The sequence below is a fragment of the Bos indicus genome, chromosome 24 (genome assembly GCF_029378745.1).
Source record: "Bos indicus isolate NIAB-ARS_2022 breed Sahiwal x Tharparkar chromosome 24, NIAB-ARS_B.indTharparkar_mat_pri_1.0, whole genome shotgun sequence".
Taxonomy (NCBI): domain Eukaryota; kingdom Metazoa; phylum Chordata; class Mammalia; order Artiodactyla; family Bovidae; genus Bos; species Bos indicus.
The window spans coordinates 41,290,993-41,307,375 of NC_091783.1; the positions used below are offsets into that span (position 1 = coordinate 41,290,993).

The window sequence follows — 16,383 nt, forward strand, 5'->3', positions numbered from 1 at the left end:
GGCCTTCTCCTCCGATGGAGTGAGCCAGAAGCCCCAGAGCCTGACGCGGGCCATGCCCGGCCAGCGCCCAGAGCCCTTGGCCTCTTTGCTGACACCACAAGTCTTGTGCTAGACTCCTGCTCGGTTTTATCCAGAACTGCCCTCTAAGGGCAGCCCCCGTCATCCACAGTCTGACTCAAAGGTCAGCTCGTCCATGACCCACCAGTTCCTGAGCCCACCCAGATCAGGCCCGAGACCCTGCTCCACACCTGGAGCCTGGCAAGTGGCACTGGGGAGGCCAGAGGGGACCCTACCGCCTGCCCAGCCCGCGTGACCTTCTTGTCCCGGAATCACCGCTGGGAGCCACGTGCTGTGAGCCCTGGGGTTCCAGGACTCTCTGCCCAGATGTCTCTTTACTGTTGTTTGCTGTTCTTAGTCAGTGTTTTCCTGTTTCCTGGGAGCTTTTGTTCAGTAGGCTAGATCCGTCCTTTCTGGACACTCATCCATCTGCACCTTCGGGGAGCTCAGAGGCTCCTCTGGACTTGGCCTTTGGATACTTGGCTCAGCTTTCCAGCCCACTGGGTCCCCTCCTCTGGGCCCTCTTCCTTCCCCCTCTTCCTTCTTCCCTTCCTCCCTCTTTCTTCCTCATGGTTGTAGACACCTCATCACACGTCAGCCTGAGACAACCAGACACTTCCTCCTCTGCATTCTTCCTGGAAGGCAGGCTTTCCATCTAAAAGATTTCTTCCTAGTTGTGTTTTTCTACTACTCATGAAATCTGAACCCAAATTTTTTGTAAAATTTTTGCATTCTCTCTGAAGATGGCTCCACGTGTGTCCCCTCCCCCATCAGGCGGCACTGAGTCACCAGTACTGGACGTTCCACCCAAGGGCCTGCCCCCCATATTCCCCCCGGCAAAGTCACATCCACTCTACAGTTCAGCACTGCAGGAAAAACAATATTGCAAGAAGAAATACAACTTCCTCCTGACTTTGACTACTGTAGACATAAATACTGGCTTCCAGGTGGCACTAGTGATGAAGATGGTGCTAGTGGGAGAAGGCGATGGCACCCCACTCCAGTACTCTTGCCTGGAAAATCCCACGGACGGAGGAGCCTGATGGGCTGCAGTCCATGAGGTCGCTATGAGTCAGACACAACTGAGCGACTTCACTTTCACTTTTCACTTTCATGCATTGGAGGAAATGGCAACCCACTCCAGTGTTCTTGCCTGGAGAATCCCAGGAACGGGGGAGCCTGGTGAGCTGCCGTCTATGGGGTCGCACAGAGTTGGACACAACTGAAGTGACTTAGCAGCAGCAGCAGCAGCAGTGGTAAAAAAAAACCCACCTGCCAATGCAGGAGACATAAGAGACTCGGACTCAATCTCTGGGTGGGAAGATCCCCTGGAGTGGGTTGCATGGCAACCCAGTATTCTTGCCTAGAGAATCTCATGGATGGAGAAGCCTGTTGGGCTACAGTCCATAGAGTCACAAAGAGTTGGACATGACTAAAGCAAGTTAGCATGCATGCACGCAGGCATAAATACGTCACAGGCTGACAATGGTCTTCAAATGGTTTTGCTTGTGAATCCCCAAAAGAAGTTTGAAAAAATTATGTACCCACTTTGAACATTTTAAGTTGCTATCTAAAATTTTCATCATAAGTTTATGTAAGTTTACTTGTTAATAGGAGATAGACAATATTAAATTATTTTCTAAGGTAAAATGAGGATGGAAGAAATGAGAATAAATATTTTATGATAGTACAATAAATAGACTTTAATCACCTTAAAGATTAAAGCATGCCAAATCTGAAAGAAAACACATGAAACTTTCATCCATGGGTTGTATCCAGGAAAACTTCAGGGGTCCCACAGAACAGCCCAGCTGCAGTTAAAAGAATAAATGTTCCCAGGCTCTGCCACTTTGGATGTTGTGAATTCAGAACATCTCAGCATGAACCAAAATATCCCATTTTTAACACCAGATTTTGTCCTTCACAGAGATAAGAGAAGGCGGGAGCGTTGTGGGTTTCTGCAGTCCGTGTTTCTGTCCATCCCTCAGTCTCACACTTGCAGGTCTCTTCACCTGGGCAGCGCCCCGTAGTAATAGTGGAGACGAGTGAGGGCTTTGTCATGTTTGAGAAAGACCCCTGTTCCTAGACTCCTTCTCATAAAGATCAGTATAGGCAGAGTCCATAAAGCCACTGAGTGTATAGAAATTATTAATACTATTTTGGAAACTATCCACATCCCGCCTGGAAAATATCCGTGTGTCTGCAGAGGTGTGCACATCTCCGTTGAAAGTTAGGAGTCCAGGGTTGCTGACCTCACCACACTTTATGTGCACACGTGGCGTGTTCTTGCCTTATCTGCACCTGGTAGAGCCTCAAGCTTCTGTGAAGCAGGGGCTGTGTTGCCATCATTCACCGTGGCACCCTCACCATCCCAGGATCCTGGCATGCAGCAGGCTCACCTGTGGATACAGGTCACACCCTCAGATCTCCCTCAGGAGCTGGGAAGGGGGTGAATGAGTGAATCAAGTTCAGAGGGGTCCTGGTGGGGGATCCTGCAGGGGGTCCCAAGGACACAGCACCTGCAACAGCCAAAGCCAAGAGTGGAGACCTGGTCCAGGCACAGAACTGGGGGACCAGTCTGCCTTATTCAAGAATCTGGGATTTACTCAGTGGAAACCCCTTGGAAGGTTTTTAAGCAGGAAAATGACACTTTGCAGAGGTGAGCTGTGGCTGAGATGGAGAGAACAGAGTGAGGGGGGCCGAGTGTGAGGCTGGGTTCGTCATTCGGGGCATGTGGCTTGGACTGGGATGGTGGGGGATGGAGGGAGTAAACCAGGATGTGCTGGGTTCTAGAAACCCAGGGGAGGGGAGGTTGGGACTGCCAAGGAGGGCAGTGCTCATGAACCTGAACTTGGGAGGGGCCGTGTTCATGAACTTGGACTTTATTCTGTAGCAGTGGGATCATGGGACTCTTGAAAGAACATTGATGTCATAAAAAATGCGTTTAAAAGGTGGTTGACGGTGGGTTCCTTCTTTTTTATTCTTGCTGGGATCGTGATGACTTGTACACGTGCACCTGTCATGCCCGTGGATGCTTACCTGGCAGCGTTGTGACTGGTGGGGCCAGACCTCAGGCTCAGCCCCGTGGACAACTCTGCCGACTTCTCTCTGCCTCAGTGTCCTTCCAGTAAAGTGGGGGAATGTGAAGTGAAAGTCGCTCAATCATGTCCAACTCTTTGCAACCCCATGGACTATATAGCCCATGGAATATTCCAGGCCAGAATACTGGAATGGGTAGCCATTCCCTTCTCCAGGGGATCTTCCCAACCCAGGGATCGAACCCTGGTCTCCCGCATTGCAGGCAGGTTCTTTACTAGCTGAGCCACCCAAGTGGGGGAATAGTAGTGCCTATTAAGTAGGGCTGTGATTTTTAAATTAATGACATAATGTATCTTGTAAGACACTCAAAGGAGACCTGAGAAATAGGAAGAGCTCAAAAGAAGTTAGGTTTTATCCTGTTTACAGTGGAATACTGGGGCATATCTGAACTCTTTCTTCCCTTCCAAAAACTCTCGTGCGTCACTGTGAGCTCCAAGGACCTTGACTTCCTGTGGCTCTAATTAACGCAGAAAACATACTGCATAGAAATGAGAATGTGAAAGGGAGAGGGCAGAGGCATCTATCAAGACCTTGACATTGTAATTTTTAATATCTCTCACTGCCCATGAGCCGGAGAAATAGTCTCACACAATAGAGCCATCCTTGGATGTCTTTCACTCATGGCTTTTCATTGTTTTTATTCTGCTCTCATTCTTTCTGCCCCTTCTTGTTGCTGCTCCCCTGGGGGCTGGGTGGTGTAAGAATCACCCATCTGCATGTCTCCTTCTCTGCCAAGAGAGGTCTATGTGTGCCGATGGTCATCAGGGAAATGGGATGTAGTGCCGGCCTGATGCTATTGAAATTTCAAGACCTTACTTTCAAATGCTTTGGTCCCCCTAGGACAGCTGCTGAGAATAACCTTCCCGCCTATTGTACCAACGTCTGTAAAAGCGTAGCCACACTGATCATGGGCCCCTACCCAGCCAGCAACTGCAGAAACCAGATACCTTCCAGGGTTGTCATCCCAGCTGTTGATGCCGGAGGGACAGGGTTTATGTCATCCTTTGCCTGCTGTTTTGGATTCCTTGTCATAGGAATTTAGCTGTTTGTCCACCCCGAGAGCAGTCACCAGTGACCTCTCCATGGATCACGCCCTTTGCTTTGAAGATACCCCGAAAGTAGTTAAGTAAACATCGTAAAAAACCTGTGTCACCTTGACTACTGCTTTGCCCCTCAGTAAAATGGTGCAGCCATGTTCCTAGATGATATCTTATGAGTGAAAGTGAAAGCGTTAGTCACTCGATCATGTCCGACTCTTTGCAACCTCGTGGATCATAGCCTCCGGGCTACCCTGTCCATGGAATTCTCCAGGCAAGAATACTGGAGTGGGTTGCCATTCCCTTCTCCAGGGAATCTTCCTGACCCAGGGATCAAACCCAGGTCTCCTGCATTGCAGGTGGATTCGTTACTGTCTGAACCACCAGAGGAGCCCCCTCTTATGAGTCAAGTTCCTTCTAAATCAGAAAGAATTGGGACTTCTTGATTCGAAGAACTTATATGAGGGTTAGACTGTTCAGTAGATTCAAAAGCCACAGATCTTGGGTGTTCCACCTCTGAACAAGACCACCTGACAGGTCAGAGATGTAGCCAAATGCCTGGATGCTGACTCTCTGTGGTCCTTCCCCACGAGACCAACCCTCCCAGGCCAGTAAACCCAGAAACTCTTGGGTTAGGTCATCAGAATTTTGTAAAGCTGCACAGTGATTATAATATGCAGCCAGAGTTGAGAACCGTTGGTGGAAGCCAGAATTGCACTCAGGCTCCAAATGATGGATTGGGTTGAGATTGGAGGGAAAGTGTTGGGAGCAGGGGGACTCCAAGGAGCCACCGGCTCAGCGGTTGGAACCAGCTTCTGCAGCACTGCCTGGCAGCATTCTGGAGACCGGGGGACCCTCACGCTCACTCTAAAGAAGCCCTCGCAAAAGATGCCCCCCTTTATAATAAATCAGGAAGAACTAGAGGCAGTGTTCTTTCAAGCTTCTACAGATAATCTCCAAAAGATGTCAAGAAAGAGACTCCTACAAGTATTATCTATTAATAGTACTTAATATTTTTATGGGGCTTCCCTGGTGGTTCAGATGGTAAAGAATCCACCTGCAACGCAAGAGACCCAGGTTCGATCCCTGGGTGGGGAAGATTCTCTGGAGAAGGGAATGGCTACCCACTCCATTATTCTTGCCTGGAGAATTCCATGGACAGAGGAGCCTGGCAGGCTACAGTCCATGGGGTGGCAAAGAGTCCACACTCTTAATATAACACTTTAATAGTAAATAATATGGTTTATAGCAATGCATACAGAAGTACTCATTCATTCATGTATTTATGAGCCCATGCTCTGTGCTGGGTACTCCATGGACCCTAAGGAAAGAGCAATAAGCACGACAGCCTCGTTCCTTCCTCCCAGGGGAACTTGAGATAAGTGATCACAGGGGCTCTAGAGTCGAAAAAAGGCCAGTGAGTTGTACCTGGGAACTTGCCCAGCCTTGAATGTCTCTGTTGGGCACTGAGGGGAGAGGAAGATTTCTTTCTGAAAGCACATGCATCTGCAATGCTGGGGCACCAGATTCATCCACAGTAGCCATTGTCATCAGAACTGGTTCTGGAAGTTTCAGAGCAGGTGGCACAGGCCTGTGTGTCCGGCGGAAGCAAAGAGTGTCACTCCTTTGTTTCAGGGTCGCAGTGGAGAGACTGTGTGTGTCTGCACAAAGATGGACTCGGGTTATTTTTTCCTTGTGAATAAGTAACAAGCCGTTAAGTACACAATGGAGACACCTCTCTTCCCGTGAGCTGGAAGCGTAGTGATTGATGAGATCCGATGTTTACTTGTGTCCCCGGTAACCTTGACTGAAGTCACTGAAATCTTCAGCCCGTCCATCAGGAGAATGGCACGCACACGCCAAGGGACGGGGCAAGCAGCAGGCAAAGCTTCGTGGGGGGCAGCGCTCAAGGTCCCATAAAGGGACTCGACGCAGAGGCTCAGGAGGTGGAGGGGTTCTCACGAGGAGGGGAAGAGTGTCGTCACGGCAGCAGGAGGAACAGTAGACATTTGTATTCAGAGAAAAGGGAAGGAAGCTTGACAGTGAGGAAGAAGAAAAAGGAGAAACTGATACTTGGTCAAGAGGAACGGGCAGTGACTGAAGGGGCCAGGTATGCCCCCTTTGCTCAGCCAGCAAGTGACCATCAGTAAATAACTTTAAATGCACCCTTTTTTTTGTTTCTTTGTTGGCTTTTCTGTTGTTTTTTTGCATCTTCAGCTCTTTTATGGCCTTGGGCTTTAGAAGCTTTAATTTCCGTAATGTTCATTTTGTAAGGCAAACGAAGATTAGAAGTTCTTCTCCCTAACCTATGGCTTAACCTACTGATTTCTGCAAAATAATTTGTGGAGAAATATCTCTGTTTTTACTGACCAGATTCTACAGTCAATGATAGTATATCTCTTGGTGAGATTTTTTTTTTTAATCTTGACATAGAAAACTTCAAATATGAACAAAAATCGACAGAATTGTACAATGAATCTTCACGTAGCCATCATCTGGCTTAAAAATTGATCAACTTACAGCCCAAATTGCTTTAAATATACCTCCAGTTTATCCTCTCCATTTCTCATTCTATTTTAATGTAAATGCACCTTGGGTTGTTGTTGTTTTGGGGGTTTTTTTGCACCTGGTTTTTGTTCTGACATGTGACTGTATAAAATGCCTGAGTCAGCGCTCATTCCACAGATTCTCAAAATAACCCTCAGCCATGTTCCTGAAATCAGTATGTAGATAAAGAGAGATGCAGATACTAAGGTCGCAGTGTTATTTTCTGGCTTTTTTCTCTAATTATAACCATCCCAGGGGGTATGAGATGGTATCTTACTGTGGCTGTGGTTTGCATTTTCCTAATGACTAATGATGATGGGCATTAGAGAAATGTCTGTTCAAGTGCACTGCCCATTTTTATTGGTAAATTGGGTTGTTTGTCTTTTTTCATGACCAAGTAACTTGCCCCACATCACACAGTCGGTTCAAAGCCAGAGGCAGATCCCAAACTCACATATTCACACTCCAAACCTGGGCATCTACAACGTCCAGATCCAAGAGCACAGCTGTCCAGCCCGTCCACCTCTGACGGCGTCTTCCTCTCCTATCCCCACATGTCTACTGGTCGTATAAAGACTTATGCTGTTAAAATGGAAGCCATAGAGTAAACGTCACTCTAGAAATGCGCACCCAATAGAACTGTCTAGATATGTTTTCAGCAAATAATTCTGAGAGCTTGCCACCAGCAGAACCTTAAGAAATTCCTGAAGAATATATTTGATGATTGTGAAAAATTAAAAGATGAGCTAGACAAAAGTTCTAAAATTGTTTGAAAGGGAGCAAAGAAGTTGACAAATGGGAAAATATAAACATTGTATTAAAATAGCATCCATGGTGGGCTTCAAAAAGTGATAAACACTATAGAAAAATTGCATGTAAATTGGGAGTAGTCAGAGATAAGTCCTTTGTAATTTTAGTAGAAAAGGCTAATATGCTAATTAACCTTAGATTTTTAATTATGTATTACTGACACACTGAAATAAATAGGAACCATGAAGATTTATCCAAAAAAGATTTATTCTATTACATGGAGACCCTCAAACATGTTTGAACATAGAGTTTGGGTCTTTTTTTAAAAATCTACATTTAAAGAAAGTTTAAATTCCAGCTTTCTGTGCCTTTACAGTGTATATAGCACTGGCAGATTTTCCCTCTTTTTTTCCAGTCCATAAAAAGAGCTCCTTAATGCTCAGATCCCAGGAGCTGGGAAAGCAGGTCATGGTCAGTGACAGGAAGTACAAGTGCTCGAAACTCCGAACTCGCTGGAAGGTGTTAGGTGAAAATTCTAGAAAAGATTAATTTGACAGATAGCACAGATTAAGAAAAATACTAGAAACCAGAAAAGGCCATCTTTCCTATAGAGGCTCATTTCATTCTATAGACTGCTTCCCTGGATATCGCCAGTTGTTAGCAGAAAGAGGGATGGTACCCCTTTTTTTTTTTAAATCACACTCTCGAGTATTATAGAGATAAATAGCTAGATGATGAAGAAACAACTTTCTTTCACAGCAGTCATTTAAGAAGGGCAAAAAGGGCTCAAATACAGATGCGTTGGATGACATGAGAAAATTAAGCCATGAGTGAAAAATCCTGTGTTTCTAAGGGTGCTATTATAGGAAGAGTGCCCCCCACCGCCACATCAGCACTAGAAGGGAGAGCTCTGTCCACCGAGAGGGATGAGGGGACTGCCTGCGGCTGTCCGGAGATTTCTTTGTGAGCTGCAGAAGTGCCGCAGGTGCAAGCTCCCAAAGACAGCACACGTCTCTGCTGTGTTTTGCTGCAGGGCCGATGCAGGAGACGATATCTGACTTCTGGAGGATGGTGTGGCACGAGAACACAGCGAGCATCGTCATGGTGACCAACCTGGTGGAAGTGGGGCGGGTAAGTGGCCTCTCCACCTCCCAGTCATCTGTTCCTTCCTTAGACACCTGTGTGAAGGAGGGCAGGAGCCAGCCCTGGATGCAGTGTTGTGTCCTTCTGAAAATGCTAACCACTAGGCTCCTCCTCTGGCTTGCTGTCCTTGCTTATACATTATCAGTAAACATAGCCTGAATTGCTTTCATGTGTTGCGATAGCAACAGACAGGAAAGGCACTCAGGATTTAAAAGCAGTTGTTACCCGGATATTTTGAGCACACAACAACACAAAAACGTAGTGACGCACGCGGGCTGGTGGTTGGGTGTCAGAGCACAAGGGGAGCCCCAGGAGGCAGGCCTGCACTCCCCACCTGGGGGAGAGTCCTCCCTGAGAACAGCCGGAAGCCCAGAGTCAATCCCAGGCTTAGAATTCCAGCATCTCCTCTCGCTTAGATCGTCCCTTTCCTCCCTCTCCTGACCTGTGAAGTGGGGACCACACGCCGCCCCCGAGGCCTTGGGTTGCTTCATCTGTATTAACTGCGGATGAGCTATTTTTATTTAACCAGGAAATTCTTCAGTAGTTAAGATCTCGGTCATAGGATTCAACAGGATTATTCCCAAAGGGGAATTTGAAAGAGAGAAGACACACAGGATGCAGCTGCTCTGCTGAACAGTGAGGCCATTTCCATGGTTCTGCTGAAGGACTGTCACTTCTTAGAGACACTGACATTGTGAGATTTACTCTGTGCCTAGAGATTAGCCTCCAATTGAAATATTAGGGGCAGAAGTGATAGAGGGGTTGTTTCGTAAGATTCTCTGTCAGCCTTAAAAACGAAATCCTGCCACTGACAACTCAGTTGCATCTGCAGGATGTCAGGTCAGGTGAAGTAAGCCACTTAAACAGGGCAGGCACTGGACTATTCCACCCATAGGCGTGAGTGATAGAGAAGAGTCAAGTCACAGAAGCAGAAAGTGCAGGAGTGGGTGCCAGGGATTGGGGGAGGTGAAGCTGGGGTTGATGTTCAGTGGGTATAAGGTCTCAGTTACACCAGAGGCACAAGTTCTAGAGATCTGCTGTACAAAGCTTGCTTGTAGTCAGCAATACAGCGTCACCCACTTAATTTGTTAAGAGGGTAGACCTCATGTCAAGTGCTCTCAGTACACACACACACACACACACACACATGCACAAAGCCCAAAGGCATATAAGAAACCGCAGAAGGTGGTGGATATTGCCCCTGACCTGGGTTGTAGTGATCGTACCAAGGGCATTCACTATGTCAGAAGCCATCCAGTTGTGCGCCTGAAGGTGTCTGTATTGGGTTGGCCCAAAAGTTCATTCGAGCTTTTCCTTAATATCCTACGGAAACCCGAACGAACTTTTGGGCCAACTCAGTACATCAGTTACACTTCAATAAAGCTGTTCTTACAAATGGATTTTCAGAAGGTCTCAGGAAGCACAAACCAGGAAGAAGAGAGACTTAAAAAGTGGGATAGTTAAAATTCTAGCAAAGATGACAAGCCAAAGAACCTGAAAATCCTCCTCTTACAAACATCCTGAAATTGTAGATAAAATGTAAATGAGTTTTAATGTATTTAATATAAAATATAAATGTATATGTAAACATAAATGTTAAAAATGTTTCACTTAGCTCTTAAGAAAGTAAACTACTAGAGAACAGAGAAGAAGCAAGGACTAGAGACCAGAGAAAGGGGGGAGGGGGCAACAGGCTCCCACTAGAGGCTGACGTAATGGTGCCCATGGGTCCTGACAAGTGGGGTAGGGCTTTAGTCTCATGAGCTTGGATCTTGAGTTCTAAAGCCCACCAAGAACAGGAGGTAACACCTTGGACATGTACAGTGCTAAGAATTTGAACTGAGACGGCCACATGAAACCTAAACTCACAAAGGGTAGATGCTCAGATAAAGGGCCAAGGGGGAAATAGGGGAGGGGCAAAGGAGAGGGAAGCCAGCCGGGCACCAGAACAGGGAACTGACAGAGGCAGATGGGTCCTCACTTAGGCTCTGGTGAGAAAACACTTCCACTAATTCACGGGTCAAAGCACAACACCCTCATATCACTCAGAAAATACTTAGAACTGTGAATCATGAAGCATCATGTAGTAAACGTGTAGGATGCCAAGCAAATGGTACCCAAAGTATATCTATGTTCTTCAGGGTTGTTATTAGAAGACTAATTAAGCATCTAATTCAAGAAGATAAATGAGGAACAGGGTAAACTAAAAAAAGAAAACAGTAACAGCAGAGCAGAACGTTATTAAATAAAAATCAAAGAAACAATAATGAAGATCACCGTGATCAAAAAGGTTTTGTGGAAGGACTGATGAAATTGACAACCATCTGGCAATCAGAAGAAAAGAAATCAGAAATAACAAATAGTGGGAATATGATACATTTTTAACATAACAGATAATATGAATCACAATAAATTTGAAAATTTAGATAAAATCAACAATTATCTTAACAAATTTGATTTTCCAAAACTGACTCAAAAAGAAACAGGAATTCTGAAGAGACAAAAATTATTTAAAAAGTGAATTATAGTTAAAAAGTGACCCATGGAAAGCATTACTCCCAATTGTATTATAGATATATTCTGCTAAATACTCAAGGAATGGGTAACTCAAATCTTATAAAAATTATTCTGAGAAGAGAAAAAGAGAGATTATTTTCCCATTTTAAGAGGCTAGTATAACCTTGATATCAAAACCAGATAAGAACATAGCAAAAGGGGAAATGATAGACACCGTGAATCAGGAAGAAATAAATATATCAACAGATCAAAAAATGAGAGCCCAGATGTTGATGTAGGCATTTGTAGGAAAATGTGTAATTAGTGGGAAAAACATGAGCTTTTCCATCAGTTGAACTGGCACTTTTGGTTATTCATGTGGACTAAAAGAAAAGCCCCAAACTAAAAGAAAAGCCCCAAATTGAATACCAAATAAAACCAAAAGTTTTAAATGTTTTAAAACTTTTAGAAGAAAATATGGAGGGCACATTTATGTCCTTTGTTTTAGAAGTGTTTCAAAGAGACCATAAGAAAAGGACAGGGAAAATTGACCATTAAAATGTAAACGTTTCTGTAAAGGATATTAGTAAAGTGATGAGACAAGAGGGGAGAAGCTACGGGACTATTAGGTAAAGTATAAAAACTGAAAAAGCACAGGTTTACTGCCAACCGTGTAAAAGCCATTTACGCCTTTGGATTCCCTGTCTCTTGGGAGATGCTGAGAGCAGGGAAGCTGGCCTGGGGGGATGCGGGGAGCTCCTTGTATGACCAGCCTAGAAGGGGTCGCTGAGCTCCCCACCACTGGCCCCCACCTGGGCAGTGTAGATATCATGCCACTGTTTTATAGGGATTTTGTAAAGATTAAATGAGTCTCTAGATGGCAGGTGGTTAGAGAAGTTCCCGCCCCATTCTGAGGACTTCCTAAACGTAAGTATTAAGGTAACCCTTACCTTTTCTCCAGCACAACTGAGACCTCTAGTGGCATTTATGAATTATCTTCCTTGGGACTTCCCAGGTGGTCCAGTGGCTAAGACCATACTCCCAATGTAGGGCCCCAAGTTCCATCCCTGGCCAGGAAACTAGATCCCATGTGCCACAACTAAAGATCCTACATGCTGAAACTAAGACTGGGCACAACCAAATAAGTAAACAAATAAATAAATACTTAAAAATAAATAAATTACCTTTTCACCCCCAAATCAGTAGTTTCCTATAAAAGCAGTAATGACTACTGAAAAAAACAAATTTTCAACTCTGCCATAAAAGCAACAAACTCCTTTCAGGGAGGAGACAGCATTATAAATTTGTGGTCTCTCCCTCCTAGAGCTTAGGAAATGCCCAGCAAAGCTAACAAAGGAGAATTTGCCCCACCTACAGCAGTTGGTATCCACCAGGTTCACTGCGAAACAGCCCAGCTCAGTGTTTTACCTGTTTCTTCCCCTGAAATGTATGATTGATTCTGAGTCCTCACTCATCTCACACACACGTGTTGACTGCCTCGTGTGCTGAGGAGGAAGAGATATGGAGACTGCTTCACACTGCTTTGCTTTCCCGATAACAATATTCATTGAGTTATTTACCAGATTTTATGTATACTCAAAGCTATGGTCTTTCCAGTAGTCATGTGTAGATGTGAGAGTTGGACCATAAAGAAGGCTGAGTGCTGAAGAATTGATGCTTTTGTACTGTGGTATTGAAGAAGACTCTTGAGAGTCCTTTGGACAGCAAGGAGATCAAACCAATCAATCCTAAAGGAAATCAACCCTGAATATTCAATATCCCTGGAAGGACTGATAGTGAAACTGAAGCTCCAATACTTTCGCCACCTGATGTGAAGAGCCAGCTCATTGGCAAAGTCCCTGATGCTGGGAAAGACTGAAGGCAGGAGGAGAAGGGGGCGACAGAGGATGAGATGGTAGGATGGCATCATTGACTCAATGGACATGAGTTTGAGCAAACTCTAGGAGCTAGTGAAGGGCAGGGAAGCCTGGTGTGCTGCAGTCCCTGGGGTCACAAAGAGTCAGACACGACTTAGCGACTGAACAACAACATATTTGCATCAGAGCTCACTTAAAATCCTCTGGAGAAGGAAATGGCAACCCACTCCAGTATTCTTGCCTGGAAAATCTCATGGACGGAGGAGCATGGTAGGCTACAGTCCATGGGGTCGCAAAGAGTTGAACACGACTGAGCAACTTCACTTCACTTCAGTTAAAATAATCCCAAGATAAATTATTTTGAAAAGTAAGTAATTATTAAAAATAACAACCACTACTGGATTTTTCTTTAAATAAAGGCATGTGCGTATTTTTTGCTTAATTGAAATTTCAAAATGTGCTGTCTCAGGACCCAGTGACTAGATATGAGCTGTTCTCATATGATAAACCCTCTTTCTTTAAGGAAAGATCGGGACAGCATGGTGTTTGGCTAACAGATCAAAGGAAGACCATGCTGTGAAATTATTCCAGTGAAAAAGCCGCAGACCCTAGAGCCCACTGTCTGTTGGACGCAGCACCTTTTAGTGGGATGCAGGCTTCACTCTGAGTTGCCTGCCTTGGAATAAATAGGTGGCCTCTGTTCCTTCCATCAGGACCCGTCCCATGCAAGGTGGCCCCTATTGACATTTTTGATGGAAACAATTCTTTCTGACAAATAGCCATGGACACTTCAGCTAATAGTGTGCAGCTGAAGGGGAGAGCAGGGGCCACGGTTCAAGTTCAGCCTTAAATGGAAGCCCACAGCCTCACAGAACTCAGGAATTTTAGGTCTGGTAAGCTTATTTAAAAAAAAAAAAATCCTTCCAGATCCTCACCCAGTTTGCAGGGACGTGGTAAGCTCTAAGAGTCCTGCCCTGCCACCATCAGCCCCGTGGACTGGCCTGAATTCAATTAGTGATGTGCTTCATGGCGTCTGTCCTTGAAACGTCTGGTGCGATCTGGGGGTGTTGACAAGAGGTCACATGCCCTCTGGGAAAAGGTCATACCTCATTCCAGGCCATTTCCCATTGTTCATCCTGCACATTTGTCAAGAGACGACATGCCCACGTTCCACGCTTGGAAACAGCGACGACAAACCACTGAAGAAATGAAAATGACATGGTTTTTAAGGGCAGCAACTAGCTGCTTACCATGTTGAGTGCAAGCAGCGGGTGCTTCATGAATCAGGCATGAGCCAGGCCGACGCTGTTTGTTTACACAGACTTGATTCATTAAGTCAGAGCCCAGCAGCTTTCCCCGGATCTCTGCCCCGGAGCGCCCTGCATTAGGCCGCTGTAATTGCCCCTGTTGGAGCCTCTGGGAGGCCTCCGGTCCCAGCACCTGTGCAGAGGACTCAGAAACCACACTTCCCTCCTGCAGGGCTCCCCCCATACACCTGCCAGGACCCGTCATTATCTAAGGCTTCCTGGTCGCCCCTGCGCATCCCCCGCAGCCCGTGTGTTGTGGGAAGGGACGCTTGTCAGTTTCCTTGGCACCTGCCGACAGCCGCACACCTGGCATGTAAATTGCGTCGGATGTTGTGGTTGTTTTCCCTCTTTAATGAACCCACCGGAGGGACCCCAAGCTCTTTATCCAGCGCCTGGTTCCCAGGAACTCCCACCGACTCCGCTGTGTTGTTGTACTAATTCATCTGCCAAAAGTCTGGGAACCCAGTCTGGGGCTCTCCCAAAGGAGGTTCTTTTTTGCACTGGTAATTTAAGCTAATGATTTCTAAACATATTTAGTCAGTTTGATGAAGACTTCATTAGGATGTAACTGTTTATTAAAAATCCAAATGAGGTCTCGGAGTAATGTAGGAAGATGATTGTTGAGCTGCCCTGAATAGTTCTGATAACAGGTGGTAAAGGGTCTTGGAGCCAAGAAACCAGAGATGCTCACCCCCATCAATATATAATGGATGCAAGGGAACTGATGGATGCTTTAAAGATTATCATCTTCCCAAAGAGATTGTCTTGAAATTCCTTTCACGTGTGTCACTAAAAGAGTAACAAAAGAAAAAAGTTAAGATGAACACTGGATGTCAGAATAAGCTCTAATGCACATACAAGATGGGCTTCCCTGGTGGCTCAGATGGTAAAGAATCTGCCTGCCAATGCAGGAGACCCAGGTTTGATCCCTGGGTTGGGAAGATCCCCTGGAGAAGGGAACGGCTACCCATTCCAGTATTCTTGCCTGGGGAGTCCCATAGACAGAGGACCCTGCCGGGTTATAGTCCATGGAGTCACAAAGTGTCGGACATGACTGAGCGACTAACACTTTCACTTCTTCACCTACAAGGAAGATGTATTAAGGTTCCAAGTGCACCTGGAGCCTTAATACAAAGAACACTTGCTTTTCTACAAAAACCCACCAGATCCAAGGTCAATGGAAGAAGTAAGAGAGAGGAAAGATTTTCCCCTTAATAACATGTGGAAATAGTTTAATAGTAAAATAATAATAATAATAACGTAGGTAATATGTAGCAGTACAAAATAATAGTTTTTTTACAGAATCTCTTAAGTTGTTCCAAGACATCCAGTTCGTACGTGAAAGGGAAGAGAGATTATTTTTGTAGGCATTACTGAAATTTTTCTGTCTTGAACTCTCATGATTCAAAAAGATCGAACTTTCATCGATCTTTTTTTTTAACGAATTGGGTATTTAAGATTGACATTTTGTGACCTGAGTAAAGATAGCCTTAACCTTTGATGAATTTATACTCATTCAGTAAGTATTCCTCTGCATTTTGATACACCATCAACCATCATATTAATGTAGCTGATTCAAGCCTTGCCTTCCTCTGTAACTTTAAGATAAAACTAGGAAAACAGGCAAAGTCTGCACTATCCCATTTTACAACTGAAGAATGGAGGCACCAAGAGAGGGACACACGCCAATCATTGTCCTCGGTGGTAGCAAGTCTCCATCCTTCCGCAGGATGATTTAAATTTCAGGAATGGCTAAAAGTCAAGGCCAATCTGCTGAACAAGGTGAGGAACAAGCAGCCTGGGTATATGTGTTTCTTCAAAGTGCTGATGATTTGTCATCGAGTTAGGTAGGAGAGAAAAGGAACAGGACATTTACCAGGGAGGTCTGCAAGATGACACTTGGAATTCCACAGGAGGCATCGGGCCACTTGTTTCTTTACAGCAGATGAAATGTTACGGATAAGGATGTGATGTTGTATGTATTCTAAGTATTGAATAATCTCTTCATTAAGAGATGCTAATGGAAGACCAGATAGAAAACCAGAAGCCCTGCAGGAGGAGGTTGAGGCA

The 16,383-nt window shown here is 45.2% G+C and overlaps 1 protein-coding gene across 6 annotated transcripts in view; it reads left to right on the forward strand.

Moving 5' to 3' along the window:
- PTPRM (protein tyrosine phosphatase receptor type M) overlaps positions 1-16,383 on the forward strand; it is a 666,464-nt gene that overhangs the window by 614,988 nt on the left and 35,093 nt on the right. For all 6 annotated transcript variants that reach the window (XM_070778532.1, XM_070778534.1, XM_070778533.1 and 3 more), the window contains one exon: positions 8,524-8,621. In XM_070778532.1, coding sequence (XP_070634633.1) covers positions 8,524-8,621 — 98 coding nt within the window. The remainder of the gene's footprint in view (positions 1-8,523; positions 8,622-16,383) is intronic.